General features: G+C 42.5%; 1 protein-coding gene and 1 long non-coding RNA gene across 5 annotated transcripts in view; one reads left to right on the top strand and one right to left on the bottom strand.

Annotated features, from left to right (window-relative positions):
• The window catches only part of LOC147839853 (uncharacterized), a 195,997-nt gene that overhangs the window by 12,879 nt on the left and 170,572 nt on the right, over positions 1–12,546 (top strand). The window lies entirely within an intron of this gene.
• The window catches only part of ppp2r5ca (protein phosphatase 2, regulatory subunit B', gamma a), a 40,737-nt gene that overhangs the window by 17,235 nt on the left and 10,956 nt on the right, over positions 1–12,546 (bottom strand). For 2 of the 4 annotated variants that reach the window (XR_015512915.1, XM_087290032.1), the window contains exons 1-2: positions 11,232–11,448; positions 1,152–1,351 (exon numbers count right to left, since the gene is read on the bottom strand). Coding sequence is in view for 2 of the 4 variants with exons in the window: in XM_087290032.1 (XP_087146158.1) it covers positions 1,152–1,351; positions 11,232–11,295 (264 nt within the window). In the remaining 2 variants the exon portion in view is untranslated. Of the gene's footprint in view, positions 1–1,151; positions 1,352–11,231; positions 11,449–12,546 lie in introns of those variants that run through there. The other 2 variants (XR_015512914.2, XM_087290031.2) reach the window with 1 other exon arrangement.

Below are 12,546 nucleotides of genomic sequence, written 5' to 3'. Positions count from 1 at the left end.
GCTGCTGATTCTCTGTAGTGTCCAGCAGGGGTCAGTCTCAGTGTGCATTCATTCATTCACTTGTCGGCTTAGTCCCTTTATTAATCCGGGTTCGCCACAGTGGAATGAACCGCCAACTTATCCAGCAAGTTTTTACGCAGCGGATGCCCTTCCAGCCGCAACCCATCTCTGGGAAACATCCACACACACACTACGGACAATTTAGCCTACCCAATTCCCATATAGCGCATGTGTTTGGGCTGTGGGGGAAACCAGAGCACCCGGAGGAAACCCACGCGAACGCAGAGAGAACATGCAAACTCCACACAGAAATGCCAACTCGAACCAGCGACCCAGCGACCTTTTTGCTGTGAGGCGACAGCACTACATACTGCGCCACTGCCTCACCCTGACTCTAATCAATCTGATCAATCAGTCCATTCAGCATCCGCAGTCAGTTCTCTAGCATTTACACACACACACACACACACACACACACACACACACACACACACACACACTCAAACTAGCACTGGAGTCCTGCACTACTGTTATTTTTACACATCTGTCCGCCAGCACGACTTTCAGAACTCCATCTATTAGTTGATCATTATTGTTCATGGTGTGATCAATAGTCTCCAGGAGAGTCCTGATCTGCAATGCTCCTGTAAGCCAGGGCTCATCATCATCATCATCATCATCATCATCATCATCATCATCAGTGTGCTTCTCCACAGTGCTGTCTGGAGCTCTAATGTTCACTGGATTCTGATTGGCTGTCAGTGTTTTCTCCATCATCATCTGGGAAGACAGGGCTGATAACGCTCAGTGTGTGTGTGTGTGTGTGTGTGTGTGTGTGTGTGTGTGTGTGTGTGTGTGTGTGTGTGTGTGTGTGTGTGTGACCGGGCCTGTAGACATGACTGAATACAGCAGCTCTTTATTTACATCTGTTCATCATGGTTTGGACACTGCTGCTAATGCTCCTCCAGCAGGATGGCGCTGCTTTAAAGCTGTAAATAGAGGAGCATGTGAGGTGTGTGTAGAAGAGCTGGAGCGCTGCAGAATGGGGACATCGGCCTGCTGGGAAAACACTGGGCTGATTGTGTGCGTCTCTGGGATGAAAGCGGGCTCAGACGGGGCCGGGGGCCGCCGCGGGGCTCTGCCTGACTCACCATGTGCACCACCTCTGGGTAAATGGGCTCCGTGATGACGTTGCGGTTGTGGGTGATGTACTCCACCATCTCGCTCAGCGCCGCTCGCTTCACCTCCTTCCATTTCAGGTCGCTGAGCGGGTCGGAGAGGAAGTCGAAGAGGACGCAGCACTGGCGGAGCTTCTGCACGAAGAGCTTCTCCTGCTCAGCCGGAGCCACATCTGAAACACAGAGAGCAGGACACATGAGGATCTGCAGCAGAGGTGTTAAACTCAGTTCCTGGAGGGCCGCAGCTCTGCACAGTTTAGCCCCAGCCCTAATCAAACACAGCTGATCCAGTAGTGTAGTAGTCTTGAACACCGCGATTAGTTGATCTGCTGTGTTTGATTAGGGCTGCAGCTAAACTGTGCAGAGCTGCGGTGAGAGAGTAGAGCTGTGCTGTAGGCCTGTTCACTAATATGGAGATGGAGAATACACAATAGGAGAGTGTTGTTTCCGGTCGCCCAGCCGCCACTACCGTCACCATTCATTATAACAGACTGTCAACCGTCATACATGCAAAACAAATCATAGCAGAAGTGAACGAATAGATTTCCACTACTAGCACATATTATTCATTCATTCTCCTTCAGCATAGTCCCTTATCTATCAGGGGTCGCCACAGCAGAATGAACCGCCAACTATTCCAACATATGTTTTACACAGCGGATGCCCTTCAGATGCAATGAGGCAGGATTGTTCAGTTCAGTTATTTACTGCAGTTAATATGCTGTTCCAAACAGAAACTAATCATAGAAAACCATGTGATGCACATTATACACATAGTAATTTAGGAAATATACACTCACCGGCCACTTTATTAGGTACACCTGTCCATTTGCTTGTTATTGCAAATTTCTAATCAGCCAATCACATGGCAGCAGCTCACTGCATTTCGGCATGTAGACATGGTCAAGAGGATCTGCTGCAGTTCAGACTGAGCATCAGAATGGGGAAGAAAGGGGATTTAAATGACTGAATGTGGCATGGTTGTTGCTGCCAGACGGGCTGCTCTGAGTATTTCAGAAACTGCTGATCTACAGGGATTTTCACGCACAACCATCTCTAGGGTTTGTGAGCGGCAGTTCTGTGGGCGCAAATGCCTTGTTGATGAGGCCAGAGGTCAGAGGAGAATGGCCAGACTGGTTCCAGCTGACAGAAAGGCAACAGTAACTCAAATAAGCACTCGTTACAACCGGGCTCTGCAGAAGAGCATCTCTGAACACACAACACGTCCAACCTTGAGGCGGATGGGCTACAGCAGCAGAAGAGCACACCGGGTGCCGCTCCTGTCAGCTAAGAACAGGAAACTGAGGCTACAATTCACACAGACTCACCAAAACTGGACAAATCTGCAGCAACTGTGTGATGCTATCATGACAATATGGAGCAAAATCTCTGAGGAATATTTGCAGTAGCTTGTTTATTCTCTGCCATTAAGGATTAAGGCAGTTCTGAAGGCAAAAGGAGGTCCAACCTGGTACTAGTGAGGTGTACCTAATAAAGTGGCCAGTGAATGTAAATAGGACAGTGTGGGATCTTGTTTTTGCTTTAACATAAGACTCATAAAACTCTCTTTATTATGACATATTTATTTCTGCGAACAAGACTATAGCTGTGTCTCATTTCAGAGGCTGCATCCTCCGAAGGATTATCATTTTTTTTAAAAATCTAAGGCTTCTTCAAACGCAGCCTCCAAATGTGTCCATCATTTTCCAGGTAATCAAGGACACAAACGGTGGATCTTTCGCGGCCTCAAACGTCCCAAGATTCATTGTGCGCTGATAACGGCAGGACATTTTTAAAAGACAACTCCGGTTTAAATGCCCTTCCAGCGGCAGCCCATCTCTAGGAACAAGTATGGATATATTCAAAAATATTATGTGAAGCTGCTTTGACACAATCTACATTGTAAAAGCGCTATACAAATAAAGCTGAACTGAAATGAATTGAACATTCAAAGGGAATTTATTTCCAGCTTCTTCATACCTTGTTTTGCCTTCAGATCGCTTAAAAATAAGTTTTAAAATCACTTTGAAAAAAATGTATTACAAATGTCATCAGCGCTTATTAACAGCAGCTGAGATTCGTCCTCTGTAGGCTATATCGTCTCATTTCAAAACGCTCGGTTCAGCCTGTGTGGACTTCGAAGAACTCACCTTTGAAGTCTGCACCCTTTGGAGGATGCCGCCTCTGAAATGAGACACAGCTTATATTTATTTTTGTGTCTTGAAAATGCTCCTTGATTTAAGAATTTGTAGATATTTTGGACAAGAAATAAGGCAAAAACTATGTAAGAAAAGCGTTTTCTGCAGTGTACGGGAGCGTCACATGTGCTAGAGTAAAATACAGTCTCCAATTAAACAAATGAATGTTGACTACACATTTAGTTAATCAGTGAAACCCATTCATCACCCCTAACCATAACCATAACCATAACTAGCCCTCATCAGTCACTCAGATACTGCACAGTCTACAACAAAACTCTCCAAGGCTGATGTTCTAACACTGATAACATCACACACACACACACACACACACACACACACACACACACACACACACACACACACACACACACACACACACCCAATAGCCTGTAGTACAGCTGACATGTGTGATCATTAGAGTATTATTATTAGTGTCTTGTGTTTGAGAGGTGGACATGAGTTCATCAGACACATGATTTCTGCTCTTATCTGATCCAGTGGACCAGAATAACCCTGACTGATGAACACACACTGCAGCGTCTATCACAACACACACCACCCGCTGCATATACAGCAATACACTCCTATGAGGAGGTAATGAATATACTCATTCATTTATTCATTTTCAGCTTAGTCCCTTTATTAATCAGGGGTCGCCACAGTGGAATGAACCGCCAACTTATCCAGCATATGTTTTACGCAGCAGATGCCCTTCCAGCTGCAACCCAACACTGGGAAACACCCATACACTCTCTTTCACACTGATACACTATGGATAATTTAGCCTACCCAATTCACCTACAGCGCATATGTTTGGACTGTGGGGGAAACCGGAGCACCCGGAGGAAACCCACGCCAACACGAGGAGAACATGCAAACTCCACAAAGAAACACCAACTGACCCAGTTAGGACTTAAACCAGCGACCTTCTTGCTGTGAGGCCACAGTGCTAACCACTGAGCCACCATAACAACCAATAAATATCTATTTACACACATTTACAGCAGTGTTTAGACTCAATAATGAGCTGCAATAATCTTTCTGTGCACAGATTCCATACAGGTCTAGTTAAAGTGACAGATAATAGTGTCACTTCATCAGCCTTGTGTCTTTTTAATCCCACATGACTGTCTGTCTTCAGTAAAACAAGATATTTTCAGATTGTCTCCAGGTTTTTGTCTGTACACTTTAAGTCACTGAGCTGTAACATTGCTTTCACTACATTATTCTTATAAATATGTTTATAATGATATGAGAACTATATTTTTGGGGGAACCAGCAGCTTATGAATATGAATAAGTCTTTAGCTTTACACACAAACACTAAAATACGCCAGAGAATTGGACGATCTGCGATGTGTTATTGAGGCAGGACTATCGCCAGCACAGTGCTCTTCAACTGAGTTTCTCTTGTCTGCTGTCAATGAGCTCATGCATGATTACTCTGGGGATGATCAACATTTTAAGAAGAGCTGGAACTGCTGAAACAGACAGAATAAATAGCTGTTAAATGTCACCATAACACTGAGAGTAATCCTCATTAACTGTCTGTGTCTGTGCTGAAAACTCATCTATAGAGCGTCTGGAACAGAGATGGCGACAGCACACACATCCTGTGCTCCAGTAGAAGTGCAGGTCCTCATGTTTACAACGACTCTGGTAAAAGCTGAAGTACTGATTACACTTTTGTACTCAAGTAAAAGTAAAGTACGGCCTGAAATATGTACTTAAGTTTAAAGTATTAATGACTACTACCTGTTTTAGTTTCACAGGGGTAACCACACACACACACATGATGTATACTGGGGGTGTAACGATACACCAAAGGCACGGTTCGGTTCGATTCACGGTTTTGGAGCCACGGTTCGGTTCGGTTTCTGTTTGCTGTGGGGTTAGGCTTGATGTCATCTTAACGGCAATGCTAAGGAACAATAGATTCACTTAATAACATGAACAAGTCGGGTGTCATTTCAGCTGATCCGCGCATCTCTACCTCCCGTTCTCTGTCTCTCTTTCTCTCCATGCCTGTGATTTCTGTAAGTCTTCACGACAGCTGATTGGTCAGGAGACCGATCTATCATCACTGGGCGATGTGGCGTGGGGATATAGAAAGGGCGTCAGGAAGAGCGGGAGAGCGCTTTTTCCTTGATCTGGTTTTTGGTGTATTTTGCTGACATGATTATGATTTTCATTGTTTTTGCTTAACTTTCGTTTGGGTAAAATGATTTTGCCCTCTTTGAGATTATTTTTGTTCATTTTTATTTAATTTGATTTGTCAGTTAATTATTGGCTCGGCTCTTTCCCGTCAATTCCCGAGCTACACCTCCTCTAGTTCACTCGAGAGAGTAATGTGGATAGGGCAGATGTTGTACGACTTCCATTTTGCAAACACGTAGAAAATGTATTGTTAAAGACATCAGGTAAGAGAGGAACGTCATCTTTCTATTTATTTTATTCTACAGTTCAGTATAGGGAAGAATGCGGCGCACTGCACTGAAGACCTTTCTTTTCTTTTCATCAGTTTCTAGCCAGATAAGGGGTTAATCATCCATTAGAATTGTTTTGTTATATTGCTTTCTTTTGTTTGGCTTCACTATCGTCCCCTTACTCCAGTTGAACTCATTTTTGTTTGATATTTTGTTTGAATTTGCCACTTTATTATATTATTTTTATTAGTGTAAATATTTGTCTTTTGTATATATTTGGGCAATATTCTGGTTTCACTTTTGTACATTAAATCACTTGTGTTGGCAGTTCTGTTGTCTGTCTTTTAAATTGATTCAATCAGTTAGAGACAAGTGACGTCAACCTCAACAATGGGCAGCAGGGGGCGTGAGAGAACCGCGGTACGCCATGAGAGTTTCGCGATACTATTGTGGTCGGTGTGTCGCGATATTTTGGTTCAGTTTGTAATATCGTTACACCCCTAATGTATACGTACACACAAAATAACTTGCATTTCAAATTTTGTTACCAATTTTCAGCAGAAAAGTAGCCAACCAACATCACACCACAATATTGTCCAATAACACTCAAACAGTTGCCCTGTGCTTCATCAGCTGGACACTAAACTGCACTTTATATCTGTTAAGAACAGCAGCTGCCATATTCATTCATATATTCTGAAACATAATTCTTCTGCCTGTATTTTTAAAACTAATAAATGTCTTAAATTTAACACTTCATTTTGTCCAAAACATTTTTTTCTTTTGCTAAAATAAAAATAAATTAATTTTCTTCAAACAGCAGCACTCCTGCAGCTCACATGATTTCACTATTTGTTTACTTTGTTTTCAGAGTATTGTGTATATTTTATGTAACAGATAAAGCTATTCAGAGCTTGAAATTGGGACTGTTTTAGTCACATTTGCGCCCGAAATTTTATCTATGCAACATCAAAATATATTTGGGAGCATTATCGCAGCAAAATGTTTACCGCATGCGCAGAATTAGGAGGCATTCACACATTAAGCATCTTTGAACTCATGAAGCAACTCATCAAGCACCTAAAAACATCAAGCGCAGCGCTCAGGAATGGTTTATAACAGTCGTCATGTCAACTTGCTGCAGTAAACAAAGCCTTGCTTGCCCTGCCTTCAAGCTCTTCTTATTGGCCCACTACGCTAGAACAGAACGCGAATGGATTGGTTAATATCAGCTGTCAATCACTCAGTTCTGTAACAGGCAGCTACAGCTGTGAAAATGTAAAGGTCTGGATACGAGAGAATGAACACAACACTGACAGATTCAGTTTTAGAAACCAGCTACAGTTACAGATAACGGCACGTCTGATCAGTGATCATGTAATGAATGCCAATCCAGCATTTAGTCTTTTTCAAGAGTGGATAAAAGACTTCCGGTGTTTAAAGTCCGCTAGGAAAATGACTGAAGCATTCAGGGTAAAGCCTGAGGGACGGAGTTTTCAGCTAACAGCATTCGCCACTGAATCTACAGGAGATGTTGTGACGGTATTTAATCCTTCATTTACTCGTCACGATGCTGTCGATTGTGCGACTGATACCACGTTCACCATCGCTAAAGAGCATGCATTCACCGAGATGAAACTAATATTGCAGCTCATGTAATAGACCGGTACTGCTATTAAGATGACGTATGCGGATAATAAGCAATATCATCTGCACTGTAACAAAAAAAAATAATTTTACAGGAAAATCTCTAAATGTTTTACAGTAATTTTTTGTCATTTCACATTATATTCAAAACTTAAAATGACAAACAATCTCTCTAAATAACAGTTTGACTTTCATTTTAGGTACTTTTTACAAATTACTGACATTTGTGTTTTTTATACAGGGAAATTACAGTATTATTTATACAGTATTTTTTCTGTTATTTTAAATTATATTCAAAAGTTTGCAAAAATTAGAAACAATATCTGTAAATGAACGGCTTGACTGTAATTTTATGAACTATATAAGTAATGACATTTTACAGAAATTTGTCTGTTTTATACAATAAAATTGGCGTATTATTTACACAATGTTTTTTCCAGTTTTTTTGAAGTACATTTAAAATTACGTTAAATTAAAGTAATAAATTGTAATAACTTGCTCTCAAAAAAAAAAAAGGTCAAATGACTGCAGCTACGGCTGCCAAACAAAAACCATAAAATTACTGTAAAACTTCTTTGTTAAAATAAAGTGCAAAAAATAATAAATCCACAGATATTTACATTAAAATGTTTACAGAGAAACACTGTTATTTTACAGATATTTCCTAGATTATTACGGTCAAATCCGTACAATAAAGTTACACACTAAGGCCGTACTCACACTATGTACAGTTGCCTCGAACCGGGCCAAAGCACGCTTGTCGCCCCTCCCGTCTCCCCTGACGGCCCGCACTCACACTACAATCAGGCCTGGGCACGCTTCCGTCATCGCTGCTGCGCTGTTCAGTGAGCGCTCCCGCTCAGCACAGTGGAGATTTCTCTAGTTATATCGTGTCAGTGGTTTGTTATGCAGTGACATGCAGTCAAATATTTCACCAAACAGTCTTTAGGGATGCGGGGACACGCAGTCAGATATTTCACCGGACAGATCCGCCACTTTTGGCGCTCATAAACAGTCATAAAGCCCTCGTGCTGCAGGAATGAGGAGGTCTGCTGAAGGCGCAGCTGTGGTGCAGTGAGGAGTTTGAGCATTTAATAAACTACGGCAGTTTGCGTTCACTGAACAGTAAGAATGATTAATAAATCCAGATGAAACAGCCCCTTAAAGTCACGTCTCGCTTTCAGTTTCGGGCTTTGGCGCGTTTTGCACTCGCACACAAGCGTACCGCGCCAAAGCCCAAGTGAACCGCGCTCAGGCCCACCTCTTCCAACCGGGCCAGGGCCGGCCAAGTGAACCGAGCTTGAGCCCAATTCAGCGCACTCACACTTCTCAAACGGCCGGGAAACTGGCCTGGGCACGGTACGGATGGCATGGTGTGAGTAGGCCCTAAGGCCCCGTTTACACTAGTGCGTTTTAGTTTTAAAATGGCGTTTTAGAATGAAAACGATCCGCGTCCACACAAGCGTTTAACCCAGCATTTCTGAACAGCTCTCCTTCCACACCAAAACGCTGAACACGCACATCACGTGACCACACACACACACACACACACACACACACACACTCACACACACACTCTCGGGCAAGCGCTGCAGCATATCTACCCAGATGAGAGCTCTGCTAGTCGGACTGCTCATCAAGCGTCCAGCTCCCGCTGGATCTAATCTCACTATATTTATTAAACGGGATATTTCATTCATCTTGTCTTTATCTAACGACCTGTTCCCCGACTTTGGTCATTGGAATCTATTACTTGTTCTCAGGTAACGTGTTTTGGCTGAGCGCAAAGATAAGTTAATGATTAATGTAAGCACGTAGCCTATTCTGTATATTGACTGATCGCTTGCCTTTATTTCCTATAATGTATAAACTTATTGTATGTTATACTTTAATAATGGCTATTATTGATTATTAAACTGATATTCAGCAGAAGAAAGGGTGTGTTTCGTATTTTCACAGAAATTGAAAGGAGGCAGTTGTTATCGGCTCTGTTTAGTTATAAATATGCACACAGTGAAGATGACGCTCATATATGCAGCACGACGCCTCAACATGTCTGCTGTCTGATAAGTTGCTAATATCAAAATGAAAATAGGCAGTTCCTTACATCATGTTTTCATTTCATTTCATTGCGTAGTGTGGACGGATGGCGTAACCGTAGCAAAACTTATGCATTTTCAAACTAAAACGCATCAGTGTACACGGAGCCTAAGAGCGCTCACATGCATGAATTTTATGGTTTTTGTTTGGCAGCTGTAGCTGCAGTCATTTGACCTTTTTTTAAAGATTTTTACAGTGTGTCCATTATCAGCAATAAAGCCTAGAAATTGGGCTTCAGTATTCTGTAAAGCGACAGGTTCAGATATTCTTTTCCAGTTATCAGACATCATTTGTTGCTTAACTTTAGTTTGTAGCTGTTACACTGTTTTAACTTTAATATTAGACATCAGTGTAAACATATAAATGCTGGAAAAACATATTCTGTAATATTCAAACCACCTGGCTCTCCACTTTTGCATGGCCTCTTTTTTTGCTTTAAACTTGTCCCTCAGTTTTTTCCAAACTTTTTAACAAAACACTTTCCTCCTTTCCACGCCTGTTGCAGTTAATCTGGTTATCTCTATGATGGTCACGCATGGACGGATTGTTGACATGTCTGTACAGACGCACTGTTTCAGACAAAATCTCTCCAAACTGATTCATATTCAACTCAAATCAAATGCAGCGGCGTGCGAACTGTTCACCCGAAATCTGTTATTAACATGAGGCTGCAACCTGCACTCGTCCCACTGAACATGACGTCTGCGTCTTCAATTGAATGAATTTAATATAAAAAAATAAATAAACGAAGACGTCAGTGAGACGTTCGGTGAGATGAGTGCACGTTGCAGCGTCATGTTAATGAACCTGTCCGAACGCCATAAACCTCTGCAGACACATCGATGACGTCACATTCACCACGCAATAACAGCCACATTCCCCGCGCACTGAGTCAATAACAGAAAGCTGATTGGCTGGTGCATGTTGACCTCATTTGCCACAAATTACATTGAAATAAAGAACTACAACACCAACATAACCAAGCAACAACAACAACAAACTATTCAGATGAGCAATAGATGTAGCGTTACACGGACACCGCAAAAATAAGACCTGTGCAGAAATATGAAGACCTAGAACAGCCAGCTTAAGACTTTAAAAGACCCCGCGGAGACCCTGTCTCTCTCTCACATACACACACACATACATACACACGCATACACACACACATGCATGCAATCTTTCATATAGACACACACTTATACCCTAACACACACAAACATTCCCTCGCTCACACAAACACACATTCACTCACACACACACACACACACACACACACACACACACACACATGTCTGACCCTTCTCCTGAAGATGTGTTTTTTGACTCTAGCACTGATGAGTCTTAATCTGCCTTTGGGAATAAGACAAATGCTCAGTAACAGCCTAATACACACACACACACACACACACACACACACACACACACACACACACACACACACAGAGCTTTCTTCCAGTGTGACCTCACTTCCTGTGACATCACTGCTGTAGTGGGGGGGAAGGGCAGGAGACACTCAAAAGCTTCGTTCTCATACACACTCACACACACACAAACACACACCTACACAGTTCTGTAGACGAACGCAGTACAGTCAATGAAGCGGATCGATCTCTCTCTCACACACACACACACACACACACACACACACACACACACACCCATCCCTCCCTCACTCACCCCTGAAGTGCATCAGAGCCACAGGCGGGAAGGGCCCGTTGGCGTTGGGAGCGTCTACAACCATCCTGCCGGGGTCACACACACACGCCAGCGCGCGTCACAGAAACACACACACCGCTCACGGCCCGAGACCAGCCTCCATTTTAACAAAAGCTGAGCAGAAAATGAAGCTGTGTGCTGGAGGAACCGACTGCTCAGTGATGTCAGCGGGCAAGACACAGCCCATTGGTCCACTGCTGTGACATCATCGGCAGGCGGATGCCTATTGGCTGGGAGGAGGAGGAGAAGGCGGGACTGAGGAGCCCCTCCAGCACTCTTATGAAGCGTCACGCCTCATTACACTGTGTGTGTGTGTGTGTGTGTGTGTGAGAGAGAGAGAGAGAGAGCAGAGCAAACACAGCTGAGACTGACCACAGCACAGACAAACACCACACGGTACAATATATGGAGATTTGTCCTGGCCAGAATATATAGTGAATGTATGTTGTGTCTGTGCTGTTTATTTAAATGCATTTAAATATGCTAATGTTTAAATATACAAGATAATGTTCAGTGTGCTGACTGACGTGCAAATAAAGATTTCACATTCATGCATCTTCTTGGATTTCAATATATGGAGGGTCAATTATATTTTACATTCAGTTTAATGAAGAGTTCATATGCAAAACGCTGTAAAAGCCATCTGATGTGTTCTTCTACATTAGCATTTTCTCCTGTTCTCCTACTCCTGTGTGTAGGCTCAGTGCCTTTACCTTTAGTTATTTACATTGCCTTTAAAGTGAATTAACTGAACACAAACATTAGGATGCTGATAAAAATGCTCATTTTAGGAGAACATTCCAGACGGCATTAGAGGATTTTGCATCTGAACTCTTCATATATACTTTAAACATATTTCAAAAATAGTCAAATCCATCTACAGTAAATATATCTTTGGCCATTGCTTGTGTAATTTGGAAATATATTTCATGATATTAACTATTGTCTTACTACCTGCCTATTATTATGATATGAACTATATATTAGCAGATATGAAGTATGATCTTAATCTGCATCCCTCATCCTATATACCGAAACCTAAACCCAACGTCTGCCTTACTAACTATACACAGCTACACTCTCCGCCTTTCATATTCATCATTCATTTTCCTTCAGCTTAGTCCCTTTATTAATCAGGTGTCACCACAGCTGAATGAACCACTAACTATTACAGCATTTGTTTTACACATACATCAACCCAGTCCTGAGAAACACCCACACACACTCATACACTACGGCCAGTGTAGTTGATCAGTTCCCCTATAGCGCATGTGTT

This window comes from Danio rerio, chromosome 17 (genome assembly GCF_052040795.2).
Source record: "Danio rerio strain M-AB ecotype USA chromosome 17, GRCz13ab, whole genome shotgun sequence".
Lineage (NCBI taxonomy): Eukaryota > Metazoa > Chordata > Actinopteri > Cypriniformes > Danionidae > Danio > Danio rerio.
This window is presented reverse-complemented; position numbering and strand designations above follow the sequence as displayed.